The sequence below is a fragment of the Carassius carassius genome, chromosome 45 (assembly GCF_963082965.1).
Source record: "Carassius carassius chromosome 45, fCarCar2.1, whole genome shotgun sequence".
NCBI lineage: Eukaryota > Metazoa > Chordata > Actinopteri > Cypriniformes > Cyprinidae > Carassius > Carassius carassius.
Genome location: NC_081799.1, coordinates 12,839,121 through 12,863,196, shown reverse-complemented (window position 1 = coordinate 12,863,196; position 24,076 = coordinate 12,839,121). Strand labels below are relative to the sequence as shown.

The following is a 24,076-nucleotide window of genomic DNA, read 5'->3' as shown; positions in this document are numbered from 1 at the left end:
TGTAAATCCTGAATATATAGTTATATCTCTGAATATATAAATGTAAATCCTGAATATAAATGTAAATCCTGAATATATATTTATAACTCTGAATATATAAATGTAAATCCTGAATATATAGTTATATCTCTGAATATATAAATGTAAATCCCGAATATATATTTATAACTCTGAATATATGAATGTAAATCCTGAATATATAGTTATATCTCTGAATATATAAATGTAATCCTGAATATATAGTTATAACCCTGAATATATAAATGTAAATCCCGAATATATAGTTATAACTCTGAATATATAAATGTAATTCTGAATATATAAATGTAATCTTGAATATATAGTTATAACTCTGATTATATAAATGTAAATCTGAATATATAGTTATAATTGTTATTATATAGATATAAATAGTGAATATATAAATGTAACCCCGTCCAACTGAATGGTCCAACTGAAACCAAGATCTCGCAAATTTTCCAACTGACTCCTTGAAATATGGTACCTAGTAAATGAAGACAATGCTATATGTAAATACGTATACATGATACATTATTAAAAATAAGTTCCAAAAGAGGGGTTTTGTATAGTGATGCCATAGAAGAACCAATTTTTGTTCTCTAAAGAACCGTTCAATGAACAATTTATTTAAAGAACCATTATTTTTCTTTGTGTGAAGAACATTTTTATAATCTAAATAAATATCATAATTTTTATATCAATGATTACATTGTAGTAAAAATGCAAATTCCTGATATCAATAATTAAATTGTTGAAATGTCATTTCTTGATATCAACAATTGAATTGCTACTAGTAAAAATGTTCATTCGTGATATCAGAAACTAACATTGTCATTAGTGACAATCAAATTATTGACATCATAAATTAACATTGTTATAGTAGCAATGTAATTGTTGATATCAAGAATAGATATTTGCTTTTGTAACAAAGTAATTCATGATATCAAAGATTATGATTTTTACAAGTAATTGTATTTCTGATATGTGAAATTGGGATTTCAGCCTATGGTGACATTTCACAAGTGAAAATACAATTACAGATATCAAGAAATATAGTTTTTACAGGCTATAGTGGAAATGTAATTCTGTCATTTTAAAACAAAGCACTTTAAATAGTGAAATGCTGATATTAAGATTTATCATAGTTAAAAGTGGAAATGAAATCCTTTATATCAAGAACTGAATTGTTGATGTCAATAGGCTTAATTAATATCCTGAGCCTCTGTATATTGCCATAAGCCTCATCCCTTACGAAACTTGACCATGGTTTGACAACAAGTAAAACCAAAAGAGCATGGTTATTGTATTTAAAACACGGTTACCACAAATTAACCATGGATTTACAAAAAAAAAAAAAGTAAAAAAAAAAAAAAAAAACATGGGCCATTTTCGTAAGGGAAGCTGTAGCGTCGAAACGCAACGCTACTCTTTCTCGCCTGGCAGAATATTCATACTCAATAATAGAATGCATTACCTTGGTCTTCCTGGATAGCTTGTTCGTACTACTTCAGCTGACATTATGTTGTGATGGGCTTCCTGTGTAGTCTCGATCTGAGATAGCCGGTCGAAAACAGAATTTACCATGTCATTGAGTAATGCACAAAGACTTGATAGGAGATGTAGCACATTTCCATGTGCCGCTGGAAAATCATTTAGAGCTATCATAAAAGCCATAATGATATTGACATGGTCTTCAAGATGTCTTGAGGTGCTTTCGAGAATGCAGAGATTTTGTTGTTCATGTGAAAAACGGTAAAGGAAGCTGTCTAATTCTAAAAAATACTGATAAAAGTCTGCCATTTTGATAAAACTGTGAGGGACCCTTTGGCTTTCAGTGTATGGCCAGCAATAGGCCTAAATTATGTGTAGGCTCACGGATTGTTATATATTCACGGGGGTTACATTTATATATTCACTATTTATATCTATATAATAACAATTATAGCTATATATTCAGATTTACATTTATATAATCAGAGTTATAACTATATATTCAGGATTACATTTATATATTCAGATTTACATTTATATATTCAGTTATAACTATATATTCGGGATTAACATTTATATATTCAGGATTATAACTATATATTCAGGATTACATTTATATATTCAGAGATATAACTATATATTCAGGATTTACATATATATATATTCAGAGTTATAAATATATATTCGGGATTTACATTTATATATTCAGATTTACATTTATATATTCAGAGATATAACTATATATTCAGGATTTACATTTATATATTCAGAGTTATAAATATATATTCAGGATTTACATTTATATTCAGGATTTACATTTATATATTCAGAGATATAACTATATATTCAGGAATTACATTTATATATTCAGAGATATAACTACATATTCAGGATTTACATTTATATATTCAGAGATATAACTATATATTCGGGATTTACATTTATATATTCAGGATTTACATTTATATATTCAGAGATATAACTATATATTCGGGATTTACATTTATATATTTGGTTATACGTATATATATATATATTCAGGATTACATTTATATAACTATATATAGCCTACTTTATATTCATTACTATATATTCAGAGTTATAACAATAATGGAGTGATAACTTGATGATGGAAGTGCAATAATTCAAACGAATGTCCCCAAAAAAAAATTTTTTTTTTTTAAATTAAATGGGGGGGAGGGGGGTGTATTCTTAATTGCCGCCCTAGACGGCTGCCTAGTTCGCCTATAGGCACGCCGCGCGCCGGCCCTGCTTGCATGTTTATCACTTTTAAAAGTGGTTTATGAAACTTCAAAGGGTTTCCTTTAAAATTACACCAAAATTTTGTATTTTGGGTATGGGAAGCTTTTCAATTTGGGTAGGCCAAATCCAGACAGAAATCCCTCAAAATGGTCTCAGAATTTAAGAGGTTAAACATACTCCTAATAGCTATACTGCCTAAAGGTTTGCCAATACAACTTTGGATAATATCATTAATAACAACATAAAATCGCATCAGTGTAATGACAATGTTCTTTGCATGAAAACACTTCAATTAGCAGAATTATATTCGTATAGACTGAGATGTAAAGAAACAGTGGTGGCCACTATCGTAATGAACTGTCATAAGGTATAGCTAGTGCTCCAGACCAACCATACGAACTAATGACTTACAGAAGGTATTCTTAACGTTTTGGGAAACACCAATTAAAGCCTGAGTTATAACTTAAGAATGATAGCGTAAAGAAGGTTTTCAGGGGAAATGCAGCCCAGCATATTATTTAAACATAAATATGAAACTAAATAAGCTTTTCTCTAACCCTGAACAACGAACGCGCCAGCGCGTTCATGGATTTTTCTTTAATGACAGTGGAAGAAACTCCGTCAATTTTACAGATTAGTGTGTAAGACAACTACAAAGGGTCTACTTTTATTTGTATACCTTCACAATAACCCCAAAATCTTGTGCTTTTGTAAAATAAAGATCTGCCTTTGTTTCCACTGTCTCTGTATCCGCGAGAATCTTTCTGAAACTAATAAAGTTTAAAGAATGGCCTATTATCTCACAAACAATGTGCTGAGGCCACCTATGCAAAATGGAAAATGCCCCCCAACAATGCCTTAAAAATAATGAACAAAGGGTATACAGTAGCCTACGTTACACTGAGATTTCATGTCGGAGCGGGATTTGACCGCTTGGGCCGAGAGCAATTGAGTGGAGCGCATTGGCATAGAGCGGAATATTGAGCGGAGCTCACATGCTGAGTTATAACTATATATTCAGGATTTACATTTATATATTCAGAGTTATAACTATATATTCGGGATTTAAATTTATATATTCAGATGTACATTTATATATTCAGAGTTATAACTATATATTCGGGATTTACATTTATATATTCAGAGTTATAACTATATATTCAGGATTTATATTTATATATTCAGAGTTATAACTATATATCCGGGATGTACATTTATATATTCAGAGTTATAACTATATATTCGGGATTTACATTTATATATTCAGAGTTATAACTATATATTCGGGATTTACATTTATATATTCAGAGATATAACTATATATTCGGGATTTACATTTATATATTCAGATGTACATTTATATATTCAGAGTTATAACTATATATTCGGGATTTACATTTATATATTCAGAGTTATAACTATATATTCAGGATTTACATTTATATATTCAAGGTTATAACTATGTATTCAGGTTTTACATTTATATATTCAGAGTTTTAACTATATATTCAGGATTACATTTATATATTCAGAGTTATAACTATATATTCGGGATTTACATTTATATATTCAGGGTTACATTTATATATTCAGATTTACATTTATATATTCAAGGTTATAACTATATATTCAGGTTTTACATTTATATATTCAGAGTTTTAACTATATATTCAGGATTACATTTATATATTCAGAGTTATAACTATATATTCGGGATTTACATTTATATATTCAGGGTTACATTTATATATTCAGATTTACATTTATATATTCAGGATTTACAACTATATATTCAGAGTTTTAACTATATATTCAGATTTACATAGAATTATTTCCTGTTTGGCCCCCCATAATATATATATATATATATATATATATATATATATATATATATATATATATATATATATATATATATATATATATATATATACATAATATGTAATATAATATATTATAATATATTATGTAGATTATAATATATAATCTTTTTTTTTTTTTGATGATTTGAAGAAGATTATTTAACTGATTTAAAAAACAATACTATAATTCAAGAAGAAATAAAGAGTTTACCCAGTGTTTAGTTTGAATATCGAATGAGTGTCAGGTTGACCCCAACACAGTGGAGGGTCCTAAAGTGTCTTGAATAAATGCCCAGAAGAATTATATTATGTGTATTCTACTGTATTTCTATTCAGCTGTGCACACTCACCTGATATGGCTGTGGAGGGTCCCAGTGAGTCCAGTCATAGGTGACGGAATCTAGTGTTTTTGTGACATGTTTGGCCCATGGAGAGATCCGAAACAGATATTCGCCTGTTTTAGTCAAGACCACGAGCTACAGACAGAAACGACAAATGTGACATCTTGAAATTTTCTTGGTTAGGTTTTGGATGCAAAACAGAAACATACAGTACATACATATATGTAAAAGATATATACTTTTATTACAAGGCCATTCAAAAGTTTTTGATCAGTACAATTTTGGAAAGAAATTAAAATATCATTCAACAAATATTATATTGATCAAAAGTGACATTTATAATGTTTTATTTTAAAATATTTTATTTCAAATAAATGCTGTTCTCTTTAACTTTCTATTAATCAAATAATCATAAAATTTCATAAAATATTAAGTAGCTCAACTTTTTTTTCAGCATATTTCACTGTTTTTAATGTATTTTTGATCAAATAAACGCAGCCTTGGCGAGAAGCAGAGACTTTCTTCAAAAACAATGTTTCTTCTGAATGAGAAGTATATATCTATACTAGATGTTTATACGCACACATATATACGTTTTAAAAGCTTGAATGCTGTAAATTATGCAAAATATATTTTCAAGGCAATTACATTGGGGTTCCTGTGTGCTGTGAGTTGTTGTCATGGTTTAAAAGCATTTCTTATTAAAATGGAAATATTGAGAGCTTTTCATCTAGATTCTAAAAACAGCTCTTTGCCATAACCATGCCACATTTGATTAATATTATTACAAAATATCTTCCCCCTAAAATGCTCTTTTCCAAACCCACCTATTTCATAAGCTTACCTGAATACTCACACTCTCACACACACACACACACACACACACACACACACACACAAACACACACACACACACACACACACACACACACACACACACACACACACACACACACCAGCTGGACAGGTGTTTGGTGATGAGAGCTGACAGAGGGGAGGAGAAGAGCAGAAGAAAACAAAACACTTTAAAAAGGTCCATCATTGCTTTCAATCTCTCAGGGGGCAGCTTGGGGATTGTCACAGATCGATAGCCGCTCTGGAGAGACACTGGGGTGGGACAAAACATCCTTAAACAGCTCTGCTTGGCTTTGCACAGACTATTACCAAGCTAACAACAACCTTCGCTTTACTGACAGCAGAAATAACACTGTGAATTTGAGAAAGAATGACAGAGAGAGAGAGAGAGAGAGAGAAAGAGAGAGAGAGAGAGAGAGACTTGGAGAGTGACTTAGTGTGTGACTGTGAAAAGCTAGAGAAACAGCGTTCACCAGTAAGGTTCCGGAAGAAAAAAAGTCATTCATGTCATCAAGGCAAAGAGACTTCTAGTACATTCCCAGAAAAGAAGGTACAAAAGCTGTCACTTGGGTTATACCTTTTTAAAAGCTACACTTTTGCACCTTATTTACACCTATTAGTACCTTAAAGGACACATTTTAGTACATAAATTAGACTAAATTAAATGAAATGAAACTATTTTCTGAGAAGCACCAACATTATCAATTGTGTAACATTAAAATGTCATGGATATTCAAATTATATAGTTAAATTCTAAAGTTAAATAAATAATGAAAAACTACAAACTAAAGTAATTTCAAATGCTTCAAGTGAATTTAGAGATCATATTAAGAAAGCACTTAAAAATTAATTAAAAGTAATCTACAATGTCAAAATAGGGGAAATTAACATACACGATTAAACATAATATTTGCTTGCACACACACACACACACACACACACACACACACACACACACACACACACACACACACACACACACAAATAGTGCATTGAGCCACTTTATAGAAAGACTACCCACAGTGAAACAATATCTACCAGTGACAAGAGTGAACTGAATCATTCTAGTGCATTGATTTTTCCTTGATTGTTCCTCTTTTTTTTGAGTAAACACTCTGCTTAAAAGAAAAGAGTAGTGAACTGGTCTTCCAGTTTGGCTAAAAACTGCTAAAACAGCTTGGTTAAGCTGGAAGAACAGCTAGACCTGAATAAACCATATTGGGTAGGCAAGAAGACAAGCAAAACCAAATGAAACCAGGTAAGACCAGCATCCAACTAAGGCTGATTTATGCAAATATTAATTTATTTATTTTGTTTCAGACCAAGTTCTACAATCAAATTGAGCCAGTTTATTCTGTAGCAAATAGTTTTCTTAAATGCATATAGAAAAACTAGGTTAATATACTGTACTACCGGGTCCAAAGTTGCTGAAAAAAATATTACTGTTGAGTGAATGTGTTGTGTTGGAGCTATACAACTACAGAAGCTGCATCTGGCCGGTACATTTCTCAGCCGTGTAGAGCTAGCCAAAAGGACCATTTATGGATTAGCATGAGTTTAATTTAGAGTGAACGGACAATCTCGTCTGCATTTAGCGCAAGAGTAAAGTTCACCTAGGCACTTTTCATCTTCAAAGCGACATCAGACCTTTAATTATATTTCATTCCTATCAAAGTGTCCTCCCTCTGATCTGCCATAACACTCACCGCCTGAGTCCAGCCTCAAATCTCACATGACAATCAATAAGAAATGGACTTGAAGTGTTAATAGGGCTCCTGAGTAAACATCTGGAAATTTCTGTGTAGACGGAGAGATATGGATGGAGGGTTTAGGTTGCTTAGGCTTTTCTCACTTCATGCACACACTAACACACACACACACACACACTCACACTCACACACACAGAGACGCTATATCTCTTCCCACACACTTTCAGCAAGAAGAAACCCATAGAAAACTCTCCTTTCTCCTCACTTCCTTCAGACTCCAGTTAACAGTGTTGTGATTTCCCTCGAGACGACGACTATACCCATGAACCAGCTGTCTGGAGTCACTGAGGTATCTCTCAACAAACAGAAGCACAACAAAAAGAATGTACCCACATAGAGAATTAAACATGGCCTTGCAGGAGAGCTTTCTTGGAGATCTCTGAGCCACCTGGGAATCTGTATTGATCACCTTCAGCTGCAAAAGTTTTTGAGCATCTAGTGTTCCTGGTGTTTTTTAAAATGCAATATCACAATAAAGCGTACTGAAATATTCATGCCTGAATTAATGAGGTTCGGGCTTGTTGGTCCCAGTGATAAAAAAATAAAATAAAATAAAATAAAAATGAGCTGAGTTGATTTCAACTAACGCTTACAGCAGGTTTCAAATTCATTTGGCACCCAGCAGAAGGCCATGTGTGGGAAATGCATTAGGCAACATTGATTACTGGGACGATGAAAGGGAATCTCATGAAACATTGAGGGCACGTGCATGCACCTGAGAATGTGTGCATGTGTGAAATAACACTGACAAACGCCAGCCCTTCTTCAATCATGTGCTTAGAATTTAACGCTAAATCAGGTCTATTGATCGATACACTCATGATGAATTCATGAGTAATCACTTTTTTTTTTTCTTTTTGTGCATTGGAAAGTAGGAGGTGTTTCTATACATGAAGCTGAAGGTTAAATAATAATCTATATAACTACTATATAACACATATACCTGCTAATTGAAATATCAAATTAATATCAAATAAAATATAATTCAGCTAAAAAATGTATAAAGTGAAACATAAATAGGACATCAAATTATAATTTACAACTTTATATACACTTTAAAAAATATTACATTATAAATAAATTCTAAATAAAGCAAAGATTATAGGAGTTTTCCTACTTCAGAATTAAAATTTTAACTGAATGTGTTACTCGCTGTTTCTATATAATAATTTGTGAAATTTACTAGCTATTACTACTCTGAGTGAATGTTTTTTCTTAAAACATATTCAGTGTATATATGCAAATACCTCATTTTTATTTTTTATTTTTTTTGGTATTGGTATAAAATATTATTGGTTCCGGGGAGACACGGACATCCAACGCAGAAACACACATGAAAGCAAACATCAGACGAAGTACATGAAACAACGCTCTCACAAACACAAGATGCTAGACAGGCCAATATATAGGGATGAGTAATGAGTGGCAGCTGTTACTGATGACAATTAGCGGAGACGCCCACAGACTAATCAGTGCTGACGCGTAACACACAGACTTCACCCACATAGTGCAAAACCCTGAGATCAAGGTTTACCAACCGTGACAAATGGTACATAATTATGTATAAACATTTATATATAAATATCAAATAATCAACGTAAAATATAAATAAATATATATTTAATTGTTTATGCTTACTAAAGCTGCATTTATTTGATCAAAAATACAATAAATCAGTAATATACTGAAATATTATTATAGTTTTTTTAATATATACATTTTAAAGTGCTGTAAAATATTGTTTAATCTTATAATGGCAAAGCTGAATTTTTAGCCGTCATTACTTCTGTCTTTAGTTTTACAAGATCCTTCAGAAATCATTTTAATATGCTGATTTGGCACAAGAAACATCTCTTAGTATAATCAGTGTTGAAGACTGTAGGATTCTTTGATGAACAGAAAGTTACAAAAAATTAATAAAATAAATAAATCTTACTGATTTCCAAACTATAAAGTACGCATATAAATAAAATATAAATAAAATATTACCATGGTAAAAATAACAAATTAAAAGCGCTATATTATATTTTCCATGTTCAGTCAAAATAAAACCAGATGATTATTTTATATAAATAAGGTTAGAAAAGAGGCCAATACACACAGATTACACACCTCCAGCATGCCTAAAGGAAAATTCGAGATAGGGGAAAAAAGACATGGACCTGGGGAGAATAAGAAAAATTTACCGGAGTGAGGGAGATACAATTTAATCAGAGACTCCAATAGGACATTCTGAAGGAAGGAAGGGCAAAAGAGAGAAAAGTGCACTCCTGGCTAAAGTTCAGTAGCCCCAGTTTCCATATGTTAAACCTGGCCGCTCACCCCCCATTAAAATCTCTCCCTGGATCCCCTCTGCAGGCTTAAAGAAGCTGTGTATGACAGCTAATTACCTTATAGAAACCTCCACACAGACCCAGGACTCCATCTGTCCACCTAACACCCAGTGAAAAAGAGAAAATTCAACCACTGACCGCTTTTATGGAAATAAATGGACTTCCCTTCTGCTCTTGTTCACCTCCTCCAAGACTCACTCAACTCACACACCTCTCGTTTTTTCTTTTCAATAATGACAATTCAGTTTCTCAACCCTTTAATTAAAAAAAATAAAATAAAAAATAAAAACATGTAACATGAACACCATTATTATTTAGTTATTTTGTTGTTGCATGCACTAATCAATTTTAAGATTTTAGATTTTTTTGCTTTCAAAACATGTCTTCTTTCAGACTAGTGGAAAGAAATCATCCAAAATACAAAATATATTTAAGCATTTATTACACTTTGTTTTTGTAGTCCAGGGATCTCCAACCCTGCTCCGGGAGAGCTACAATCCAACAGACTTCAGCTCCAACCCTGCTCCAAAACACCTGTCTGTAATTATCAAGAAGCCCTGAACCAAAGCCACTGGACGGCAAGCCTGCAATCTTTAGCCAAAAAAAAAACTAAACATAACGGCTAATGCTAACGTTGAGACTTTGGCAGTACACAGGGAAGGATACCGGAGGTGTTTTTTTTTTTTTGAATGGATGGATGTCAGTGGTGTAGAGGCTTCAATATGCTAAACAAACAGCTTTTGTGAGGACATAGCATATCATTTAATGAATCAACAACCTGTCCGCTAATCTTCAACAAATTTTTACACTAAAAATACTTTCATTGGGAACTATATGCAGATAGTGTTGAAACCGGTATAGGACTCATTAACAGCATTATTACCTGCAAATATATGTCATATTACTATTTCATAATTGATTTTATGTAATATTGTTTGTTTTCTTTCTTTGGTTTTCCAGTTTTACCATAAAAATAGGCTTCATGCTATTGACTATTATGTGACCACGTGTTGATATAATGCATTTTAATGAATAAAGGATATTCATTATTTCAATTATTGTATACAATTTTTGTATTGTTATGTTGTTTAATGAAATTAATAATCTTTCTATGGCTTCCAATTTTCAATAAACAGACTTGCAATGACTTGTGTATGTAGAAATGTAGTAACTTGTGACTGCTGTATGTGCATACCTGTCAACCCTCCCATTTTTTCCTGGGATTCTTGCATATTTTACCATTCTCTCCCACTATCATTCCGTTTTAACATTTCCCATATTTCTGTCATTACAACTCTCGGTGGGATTGGCATGGTAATGTGCATGTCAATGTTAATGTATTTGGTCTTGGCAGAATAGATCTGCTATGCTGCTGCTGCTGCTGCTGTTGTGGCAGAGCAAATACCCTTGACTTGCTACTGACAATACATCCACAACATGCTGCTGTGAGCATGAAAGAATATTGCTGCTGAAAATATAACATACATAAAATAACCCCATAACATATGTGAATCACCTTGTATCAGATCTATACAGGTGGAGCTGGGGAAGGTGGAGGGTCTCTGAAGCAAGCTGCACTGTTATGGCGAGCTCTAGGATTGTATATGACATGGTTGGAACTTAAATCTGCAGTAAAATATCTCTCCAGGAGCTGTAGTCTATTGATTTATGTAGATTTCTATTACAATATATAGATTTCATGGACCATCTTTCAGAATATGTTTTCTTCTCACTTCAGTAGGACTTTTGTACAACAAAACCTTCTATTCTAAAACTTATATTATTTTATTCCTAAAAATAACTTGACATATACTGTTGACAGTATTTTCTGATTTATGGAGTGATAAAGAACATATCTAAAATCCCCTCATAAAAAAATCTTTAACTTTAATATGTTAAATATATATATATATATATATATATATATATATATATATATATATATATATATATATATATATATATATATATATATATATATATATACACCAGACACACACACACACACACACACACACATATATATATATATATATATATATATATAGTGAAAATGAATGAAAATGAACTGTAGTTGATCTGAGCTCAGCTGTAGCAGCACTAATGTGATCCGATCAACCTCCGGTGTCCGGCGGAGTCAAAACCCATAACACGGCACTGCGGCAAACTGTGCTGGACATGTGTACCCCCGCCATCTCTGGCAAATAGGAACTTGTTGGGCACTCAATGTTCCCATCTGCTCCCTCTTCCCATCTACCCCAGATTAACCCTAAGAGCCAAGTCAAGCAGCTTTGCCCCACAAATGCCACCCAGACCTGCCAATGACCACCGGCCTTCTGGGACAGAGAGAGCCAAGATCCCGTTCTGCTTTAGCAGAGCAGCTAACAGCTCCTAATCAGGTTGAAGAGATGCACAACCTTTCACTAATCCAAATGATACCTCACAAGTTGTGAAGAGGAAAACTGTGGCCCATAGAACAGCTTTCAAATCCCATTAATGACCTGCCAATAGCTTTTGAGATGCACTTTAGATGTTTATAGTGACATAAACTGCATATATAATGCCATAAGTTGGTGTGATGTATTTAGTACCTTGAGTTTGGTCAGGTGCTTGATGGCAGGAGATTTGTCCACTTTTGGAGAGAGGTATAGTTCCCATTTTCCAAATTCTTTCTGCGTGAAAGGGTGTGACTCTTTTTCCCAGGAATCTGAAGATAAACATATTTAATTATTCATTGCTTGCCTATTTATGACACACACACAAATTTATAATATCAATAGTATGACTATCCAGTTTGTGCCCGGGTCACTGTAGCAGCAAACTACAGGCATATTTCCACATGGCTCTTTTGAGTGGCTTATTTTGTGGCATCCTATTACACAGGTGTTATGAAGAGCTCTTGATATGTTTGACTCGTGAACATTTACTCTGTTCTTGAACTCTGTAGCCCCTCAAAGTGATTGCCAGTCTTTCTGTGACTACTCTTACATGTTCTTTTCATTGACTCTTTTTCTTAGTTTATTTAGTAGGTCACACTTTATTTTAAGGTCCAATTCTTGACTTGTTTTTAACAAACCATTAACTACGACTTTTAACTCAATAAACTCCTAATTTGCTGCTTGTTAATAGTAAGCTAATTGTTACGTTTAGGTGTTGGGTAGGATTAGGTATGTTGAATATAGTCATGCAGAATATGTGCTTTATAAGTAATAATAAAAAGCCAATATGTTAATAAAAGGCATGCTATTACGCAACTAGTTAATAGTGAGAATTGGTCCCTATACTAAAGTGTTAACATGTATTAGTTTACTGCATTTCCAAGATGCTTTAGGGAAACTCATAGCACCTCATAAAGAGGCCCAAGAACATCTTTTTTTTTTTTTTTTCAAAATGAGGACTCCAGGATGTCTTTATACTAAATTGATAAAAAAAAAAATTAGTGTTATGTATAAGCAATATGACACTCATAACAGTGCAATATGGCTGTATATCGGCATAGCTGTGATTCGGCCATAGGTAATGCTACTTGTGGGATATTGCGTTTATGCAACAGTTTGATGGCACGAGTGTCTTTAAAAGCTCTCTTTTGTGCTGAGCTACTTCCTTCCACCATGGATTCAAATCTTAAATTGGCAGTTTAAGAGCTGAGCCCAAGCCTCCCTAATTCGAAAACTTCACTGTAGAACTAATAATGACGGAACATTGAGTTGCTTCATTGAAATCTTATTGTATTATTGTATTAAAAGCTCACTGTATTATGTAGAGTAGAGTATTGTGAGAGAGAGATGGACTTCGTGAGTGTGATTACCTGCATCTGATACAGCAATAATTCTTCAGATTAATCTCAAATTCACAATAAAACTGTTTCATTGTCTGCTGAGTAAAGATATATCTTTGTCGTACAATCCTTTCATCTACTAAGGGGGATTTCTGATGACAGCGCTGCTCAGTCCATTTTTTGGCTGCAAAAGAATGTAACTTTAATCGTCATGACACACAAACACACACACACACACACGTCTATGTTACTAAGAGAGGACTATCGCTCTACACTGACCAAGAGGGGACCAGTGTTTCTGGTCATTTTTAAGAAACAAAAATGACATACAAAATTTTCACTTAAGGTCTTTTTTCATAATATAACTGAAAAAAAGCATTTTAAATTTTTTTTTAAAACATCCCAAGTGGGGTCCTGAAGCTCTGAGTGACACACACACACACACACACACACACACACCGTTTTTCAATACTAAATACTATAATTAAATATGACTATTATTTATATAAAATATTATTTATTGAATAATAATATTTAATAAAAATACAACAGCCATCCTAAAAGTTGCCAGGCAATTTGCTCTTACATACAGCATTAAAGATACATTAAACAGATTTTGCACTTAGCCAAAACTATTTGCTGTGAAACAAATAATTGATTAAAGAGACCAAAGACTGCCCATTAGATTTACCCAAAACAAATTATATCTCATTTTTAACCACTACAGAGACATCAGAGCCAGCAACAAAATTACAGAAGAGCTGGCGGAGGTGAGACTGCTCTTAGCGGGTTCATGAGCATTGAACGGCTGCTGACGCTTTGAGCTCACATCTCTGAAAACATAGAAGCAAATTTTTTGGATCTCTGTTATCACTAGAATATTGCACTCCTTTCACCCAGTCAGATTCATGGACTAGAAAGAACTGTTATATAAAATGGAACATTTGCTAATCAGACAAACTCTGACCTCTTGATGAACAACCACTTCAAACACGGGAGACCATAATAAATGTAACATTTCAAATGATTGAAATGTCACATGATACAGCCCAGACTTACAAAATAAAAGTCAGATAAATGTTCAGACATGGCGTCTGGAACTGTAATAAGTAAATATTAAATATTTCAATTGTTCACAGATATGTTTATATTGTCATGTTATGTGTACAATTTCCTTTGAGTTTCTGAGTTTTAGGGCCAGATTTACTAACAGCTTGCACCAATTAAATTTTTTGTATCAACTATTACTTTAAAAATAACTTATACTGCTTAGAGAGAGAGAGAGAGATAGAGAAACTGGCTAAGAATCTTCATACTTTTGCACTGCGAACTGTATTTACATAGCCCTTAAAACCAGCTCCATTCATGCATGGCTTTAACAGCTGAATAAATGTAGAGGCAGAGTGTAGTGAAAATGCCGAGCGCCATACAGCAGCTGACTTTACAGACTCCCTCAGACTGTTCATTCAGTTTCTGGGAAAAAAGCCACGCAAGACTGTGTGACCCCCTCTCAAAGCACATAAAAAAAGACTCTGATTTGTTGTGGATAATTTCTGTCGTTCTGCCCTGTACGCCTCTGTGTATCTCTTTTCACATTATATACTCTATTGGAGAGCAGAAAGCGAATATAAATAAATAACTCAATAAAAGACCGGTGCCAGTGCAATATGTCTACCCACCTGCAGCCCCCCGACACAGATCAAGACCGGCTCCCCCAGACCCAAATTTCTCTCTCCCTCTCTTTCAAACCTCTCATTCCTACTGTGAAATTGAAACCATATAATATGAGCCATGTCAAAATGCAATCTCACGCCAAATTGGAAGTTGGGATTTCCTATGACACCGCCTCTGGGTCTCAGAGAGAGATAATTACAAAAAGGCAGAGGGATAAATAGAAAAGGGGAGGATGTGATATAGGTGGGGGATGGTCAGGGAGGAGAGCGGCCTCTGGTCAGACGGATATAAGTAGTGTCACAGCGAGAAGAGAGACAACATTTTGCTGCGATCTAGAATTCTAGTAAACAGCTTCTTTCCCCAGAGGGAACAATGTGCCCTTTTCACCCGACAGTATGAATTCACTAACTCCAAGAAAGGCGTGTTGCATTGATAGCAAACACACGCACACACACACACACACACACACACACACATTCCATATATCGATGATGGGGTACATCTGAACTATGCGTGTGTGTGTTTTTTAAAGCAGTCTTCTCAGTTAACGTGTATTTACTGCGCAAAGTGAATGTTTTTTTTTTTTTTTTTACCATAACCATAGTACTACCATGATATTCTTTGAGGGGCCTTGGATTATTTTATATTTACCATGGTAAGACAATTGTTCAATGTCACGGAACATATCAAAATACCAAGGTATTCCCAAATGATACCACAATACCTCTGCAAACATTTTTTTTAGGGGAATAAGTGTGTAAAATAAAGTCAGATTGTGAGATATTACAGTATGAAAAATAAAGTTGCAATCACAATAAATAAAATTGCAAAAATAAAAAAAATTGTGAGATCTATTTATAATCCATTTATAATATAAAGCCATTCATGATATAAAGTCACAATTATGACAAATAATGTCCCCATTGCGAAAAATATTGTTGCAGCTGCAAGAAATAGAGCTGCAATTGTGAGATATTAAACTGCATTTATGAGAAATAAGAAAAAAATTGAATAAAGGCGAAATAATAATCACTATTAAAAGACAAAAAAATTATTAAATAAATTCAATTCAATTCAAGTTTATTTGCATAGCGCTTTTTACGATACAAATCATTGCAAAGCAACTTTACAGAAAATTAAGTTTCTACAATTTAGTAGTAGCTTATAAGTGGTGATCATTTTATGTGCAAATGACAGGAATTTTCAGAAAAAAAAAAATTATACAAGACATAGTCAACCAGATGATGAACATTATTAACATCAATTATTATGTGATTGCATAGTAAGCAATATTTGTTAGTTCTGTATGTTGTTTCAGGGTTGGCATCATCTCTTCTCAGGTGTTCTGGATCCTGGAGCTTGTGTAAATCGTGTAAATTGTGTAGTTAGGTAAATAAAATTAAATTGTAACTGATACGGAACTTAATAGGTAGCCAGTGCAGAGACTGTAAAATTGAGGTAATATGATCATATTTTCCTGACCTGGTAAGGACTCTAGCCTCTGCATTTTGGACTACCTGTAGCTTGTTTATTGAAGATGCAGGACAACCACCTAAAAGTGCATTACAATAGTCCAGTCTAGAGGTCATGAATGCATGAACTAGCTTTTCTGCATCAGAAAGAGGTAACATATTTCGTAGCTTGGCAATGTTTCTAAGATGGAAGAATCCTGTTTTTGTAACATGGGAAATATGGTTTTCAAAATAAATAAATACAGTACAGACACAATTTTGAGATGAAAAGAAAGTGTAAAATAGAAAGATACAATTACAAATTTGGAACTGTACAATATAATTGTACAATGTAAAGTGGAATTATTAATTAGATTATTATGAGTGATAATTAGATTAAAAAAAAAATCACATTTTATTATGAAAAAAATATATATGTGAGATGTGAGGTCAGAAATAACTTTTTCATTTGTTTTGTTTCAGTGATGGAATCCAGCTTTCATGCAAAGATTTTCTGCAACTAAATAATATCATATCCAAAAGAAGAATTATGTAAAACATAACTATATAACCAGTTTTTCTTTAACCATCTACACAGTTTATTCTTAATAAAATAGGAAAAAATATTTCACTTTCTAAGTGCTAATCTGACCAAAGGACTGCCAAACTATCGATCAGGAATAAGTCAATAACACCAGCTTAATGAGGAAGCTGCTGCGATACAAAGACAACACTATAAGAAGAACAATGAACTAGCTAATCATTCACTCCTTATCATCAATTATCATTTTAAAAGGTGCTTTAGGCTTTGAGATCGATATTCTTTTTAAGGCGTGTAAGCAGTGTATTAAGAGAAGACTTTGAGGGACGATCTGCACCAATATGCATCATGTCTCACAGATATAATCAATAATTGCTGAAACAGCATAAGTGGAGCCCCAGGAATAAGCTCCGTGTTTATGAACATACAGACATGAAGTATAGATATGTACATAGAAAACTGGAGTTGGGAGTTTTCACAGGTCACACTCCCAGGACTCTGTTTCCCCACACGGCCTGCGGATCACAGCACAACTCTCAATTAGAAGAAGTCTGAAGTTGGCCAGAGGCAGTTTGACTGCTTTGCAATAAGACATCTGGTGCATTTTTCTAGTTGCACTCCCATTCCTTGAGGACTTCCGATTAGGTACCAAGGCTGAGATATGAGCAGTTTTGGGAGAGAGGAGTGAGAGGAGCACATTGGGACATGGCCCACTGGTGTTTGGACCACTGAGAGTCAGATCATCAAACACAGATTAGGATAGCTAGCAATAACTGAGCCGGAAGATACTATTTTTGCAATCATCTGTAAAAAATAAAAAAAGTACTCATATGTAAGCCTTTTGCATTTCAGTGTAATGATGTCTTAAAGGGACAGCTCACCCAAAAATTAAGACTGTGCTGGTTGCTCTTTTTTATGCAATTGCATTGAATGGGGACAAAAGGACCATTTGATTATCATAAAATATTCCTGGTCTTCTGAAGTCGTAAGACAGATTTGAGTTGAACTCTGGAAAGCCGATTCAGTCATATTCATAAATCAATCAATTCAGAATCAATTTAGACGGTGAGTTGAACTTGAGAAATGGTCAGTTTGATTTGTAAATGAATCATTCAGACAAGTTTTGTAAACAAAAAGAGACAAACAGAACGAGATTCTCTTAGCGAGTTGAACTGCATCAGTGGTAGCAAGTACCAAATACATGTTTCAAATAAATGTTACACCATACTGTTGCTGCTGCTGCTGTTCTTTCAATAAGTGAATTTAAAGGGTATACAATAAATGAAATGCCAAACGAACATACAATAATAAACAAAAGGAATCGCCGGTGCAGCACAGATGTCTACTGATTAAATTATTTATTAAAGGTGCATAACAAAAAATAAATGACTAACGTTTCGATGTGGTTACATCTTCATCAGAGTCCTTGAGGACTCTAGGACTCTGATGAAGATGTAACCACATCGAAACGTTAGTCATTTATTTTTTGTTATGCACCTTTAATAAATAATTTAATCAGTAGACATCTGTGCTGCACCGGCGATTCCTTTTGTTTGAATTGTTTTGTCCTGCCCTGGTTGCACCAGTTTGTCTGTGGATTACAGAAGCGCAGAGAACTCTCTTTTCTATCGAATACAATAATAAACCTTTGTTTTGATCAAAAGTAAATCAAGACACCACACAATATAAAAGGTGTAACAATTTATCCAGTTTAATATAATAAATTAACACTAATCAAATAAAGTAACAAACTGACTCCAATATATTTTTTTCACATCATGCTAAAGACTATGAGACATTTACACTTCCCATAAATGACTGATTATGGTTCTTTTGTATTGTAAACATTATGCCATGTGCCTTGCACTGCTTAATTTAACTTTATTTTAAATTTTATTATATGTCTTTTTTACATTCCCTTATTGTATAGTTGTATCTACATTTTATATTTGATCTAGATTTTTAGGCTCTACTGTTAATGTTATCTGTATGCACCGGGGGTCCGAGAGTAAGGCAGTTTCGATTCTCTGTATGTATGTACTGTACATGTGGAAGAATTGACAATAAAGCAGACTTGACTTGACTTGACATGATACTTGACTCTGAACTGCTGCGAAACATTATTCTTTTGTCTATAATATTCTGACCATTGGTGCTTGTCTCACACCTAGATTGTCTACACTTCATAATTTCATTGTTGTTGTGTTTAGGGGATACGCGCGAGCGTCGCAAGTCATGTTTACATTAATCTACACCCTGCCTCCAGCAGCGCGGGGGTGTTGGCATGTTTGGAAACAGTATACCGTCGCTCAGTTTTTTCAAACTTTTTTTTTGCCCCCAGACGAAGAACGAAAACGAACTTTGTTTGAAGTATACCGGGGCCTTTATTATTCACTAAGTGAGTTCATCTTGAGAAATAAATGTTGAAAACACTGAAATTCAAGCCATTATTCTCTCTGCACAGTATACTTCAGAACTGAACCAGTATGATTCATGAGTGAATCATTTAGACCAGTTTGGTGAATCGGAACAGACAGTGATGGAAGTGATTCAGTAAATGAGTTGAATCAGTTTGATTTGTGAATGAAAGGTGAACTTGATTTCCTCAAGTACAACATGTGCTTGTTGATCCTGGAACAACATTCCTTTCAATCAGAATTGAGGGATAACTTTTCAGGAAATATCTGTCTTAGGCTTACAATCAAGGTTAGGTGCTTCTACATGTTTGTTAATCAGCTATCATCTAACACTGATTTTAGGAATAAATTATGGGTAGGGTTAGAGATTGGATTAAGTCCATATTTTTAGACATTTATGTTGATCCAAGATCAACAAAAGATGTTGATCCAGGAACATGTCTTACTTGCCAAAATCATGGCGACCGGCCAGCTTTGTGAACCAGGTATATAATGATTACAGATGAGTCAATGTGACTGGCTTTGTGAACATCAACCGATTCAATGAATAGATTAGACTCAAAAGAATGATTCATTCACAAATTGAACATCACTACTTCTCTCATCTATTTGGCTGCCAGCATGATTTACTTTTTGGGTTTAGAACAACATGAGGGTAAATACTGTACATAGAATAAAATATTCACTTTTGGGGCAACTAATCCTTGAAATCTTGCTATATTTTTTTAGTTGCATATACCCAGCACACCCTGAATGGTCTCGGTACATGTGTCCTTATGATTTATGCGTGCGTGCAGAAGCAGGGAACGTGTTTTCTGGCTTTCTCTTTTATTGAAGACACTGTCACACCTTTCCATCAGCCAAAGGAGGTGAGAAGGTCGGAGGGAAGGACGAGACAGGAGAGCAGACACAGTTTTTAAACAGGAACTTTAAGATCTCTTCCTGACAATATTAACTGACACAAAGTGGTCCCTTTCCTATTGGTCGACTCTACACAGGGACTGCAGGCTGACTCCACTGACAGAATATGTGATCCGTGAGCTCAGAACAGGTATCAGATGTTCCCACTCCTGCCTTTGACAGCTAAGAGCTTCACTCTGAGACACAACGACAGCAATGGGTCAAAACAGACGTCGGCTTAGAGGAAAGGAATAAAAAAAGAATGAAAAAAACAACAACTTCAACTTAAATTTTCCAGCAACAACTACTCTCTCGGAGGAAAAAACTGAGCACTGAGGCAGAGCGTGAAGGATACGTTGAGATGCTTTGTTTGTGAGGAACAGAGGCACAAGAGAAAGGTGAAGGAAACACAAACAGTAAAGAAAGAGGTTCTCACCAAAAAGAGAATAAAATATTATGGCAAAAAGCGTGAAACCCGCCAAAATGCTAGCAGTGCTCCCTCAGAGTGGAGTTTGTCTTGGGTTGCTGTTTGTAGAAGCTGGATCAAATAGGAGTTATTATAAAACTCAAAAACTAAATAATTATGGAAAGCATTTTCATTAAAAAAAAAGAAAACTAAAATGACACTAAAGTACAAACAATGGTTAAAACGAAGTGAAATAATGAATTACAACAATCAGAAAGAATCTGATAAATATATTTGGTTTTAAATAACTAAAACTAAACTAAAAAGTAATTGAAAAAACAAAGTTAAATAATAATAATACAAAATGTAAATGTTTTCCTAATCATTTCTAATCACATGGCATGACCTGAAATATGTGCGCTACAATAAATAAATAAATTTAATTGTAACTAGGAAAATAACAACTACATTACCTGTTCATTAAAAAAAACAAAAAAATTTTTTTTAACATTTTTGCTGTAATACCACAACATCAACTGTATAATTTAATTCAGCTACTAACTGGCATCATCATTCTGGTTAGATTACATATTTCGCATTCAATTATTGATCTTTTTTTTCACATAATATTTCTTTTTTGTTGTTCCCTCTTGCTACACATTCTGTCTTTTCTTCTCTCTGTCTGACAGTTATTCAAGTAGCACTGAAGCAGAAAGCTTTGAACATCACATCAAAGTTGTCTCATGCACGTTTCATGCTTAATGCACATATGTGACCAACCATCTGGACATGAAGTTGGAAAAGACATGAACACTGAGAGTGAAATTCACTAAAAATGAATTGTGTTCACTGATAGCACTGTTCATGTGTCAGCCAATATTGAGCCTCTTTTAGGTGTTAGCACTGTAAAAATGACAGTGACATCTAGGGATGCAGTGGCCTTTGGGGAAGGTTTTTCTTTATTATTATAAAAAGAATACTTTAATTTAACACAAATGCATTAAATCGATCAAAAGGGACAGTAAAGGTGTTAAAATTATTTTTAAGAATGCACGAAAAATCATGCTTATACAAAGTAGCGTCTCGGTTACGTATGGTAACCCTCGTTCCCTGAAGGAGGGAACGGAGACGCCACGTCGGTGACCGACGAATATGGGATATCGCTTCGATAGACCAATCTACTTCGAGTGTAAACTAAACGAGCCAATGCACATTGGCATGCAATTATTGCATCCAGCTGCCGCTGATCACTGCGTGAGTATAAGAGGGCAGCAGGTGCAATGCATACCAGTTTTTCGCTGAGGAGCCGAGCCGGGGACCCGGCAGCTCAGCGGCGGTACAGCAACCATGGCGACGGGACGTGGCGTCTCCGTTCCCTCCTTCAGGGAACGAGGGTTACCATACGTAACCGAGACGTTCCCTTTCAGTCGGTCACTCTCAACGCCACGTCGGTGACCGACGAATATGGGATCCCTATCAAAGCGCCATGGGTGCTGCCCCTTCCAGTGCCCTGTGCGAGCCGCCTGCGCCCCTATTAGGTGTAGGCCGGGGCTCAGAACAAGTAGCTCCACTCACCATTGTCAAAGCACTACCTCACTGGGTGAGATTGGATAACACTGGGAAAACGTACCCGGTCCGCTTGGAGCCGGGACGCTGCGGAAGCCCCATCCTTCCTGAAGGAGGTCTCGGAGGCAAATACACATATAGCATCCGTTTAGGAGTATACGGAGAAATTTGAGGTGATTAGAACCCTCTTGGGAAGGCAGAAGTCTGCCGGGGAAACACGGGCTCTAAGGCTATACCGTGGACTATACACATATGAGTACCGCTTAGGTCTCAATATGGAACCCACCCTTCCATGGTTCTCACAGATTCATCATGAAGGTCTGGCGCCGGACGTTCCGCTGCGTCCAGCTGCTTAGGGTGATGGAGGATCTCAACAGGGTCTACAATACGGACACTCTGGAGCGGTTTAAGCAAGCCGACACTAACCGGGGCCTCTCAGTGCCACTACCCGTTTGAGGTGAGAACACAGGAGGATACCGGCTCTACACGAAGGCTATAGAACCTAGCAAACGTGTTAGGGGTCGCCCAGCCCGCAGCTCTACAAATATCTGTCAGCGAGGCGCCACGAGCCAGCGCCCAGGAGGATGCAACACTTCTAGTTGAGTGAGCTCGCAACCTGAACGGGCAGGGCACATCCTGAGCCTGATAAGCCAGGGTTATGGCATCCACAATCCAGTGGGCCATCCTCTGCTTAGAGATGGCACTCCCCTTCTGCCGGCCTCCGTAACAGACAAAGAGCTGGTCTGAGGTCCTGAAGCTTTGTGTCCGGTCTACGTAGCACCTTAATGCTCGGACGGGACAAAGCAAAGCCAGGGCTGGGTCTGCCTCCTCCAGGGGCAGCGCTTGCAGGTTCACCACTTGGTCTTTGAAGGGTGTTGTGGGAACCTTGGGCACGTAGCCAGGCCGGGGCCTCAGGATTACCTGGGAGTCAGCCGGCCCAAACTGTAGGCACGAATCGTCGACCGAAAATGCATGCAGGTCCCCTACCCTCTTGATGGAGGCCAGTGCAAGCAGGAGCAGAGTTTTCAATGAAAGAAACTTTAGCTCAACTGAATGCAAAGGCTCGAAAGGGCCCTGCTGTAGTGATTTAAGCACTAGAGACAGGTCCCAAGAGGGTATACAGGGGGGGCGGGAAGGATTTAACCTCCTGGCCCCTCTAAGGAACCTGACGATGAGGTCATGCTTACCCAGAGACTTCCCATTCACGGGGTCATGGTACGCAGCAATAGCGGCAACCTGGACTTTGAGGGTGGAGGGAGACAGCCTTCGCTCCAACCCTTGCTGCAGAAAGGATAGCACGACCGCAATCGGGCATCTTCGGGGGTCTTCTCGACGAGAAGAACACCACTCAACGAACAGGTTCCACTTCAAGGCGTAAGCGTGTCTCGTAGACGGTGCTCTTGCCGAA

General features: G+C 35.4%; 1 protein-coding gene across 1 annotated transcript in view; it reads right to left on the bottom strand.

The window, feature by feature from the left end:
* Positions 1-24,076, bottom strand: part of gbe1a (glucan (1,4-alpha-), branching enzyme 1a) — a 152,452-nt gene that overhangs the window by 113,095 nt on the left and 15,281 nt on the right. Inside the window, exons 3-4 of the mRNA XM_059538936.1 lie at positions 12,527-12,642; positions 4,988-5,113 (exon numbers count right to left, since the gene is read on the bottom strand). Of these exons, the coding sequence (XP_059394919.1) occupies positions 4,988-5,113; positions 12,527-12,642 (242 nt within the window). The remainder of the gene's footprint in view (positions 1-4,987; positions 5,114-12,526; positions 12,643-24,076) is intronic.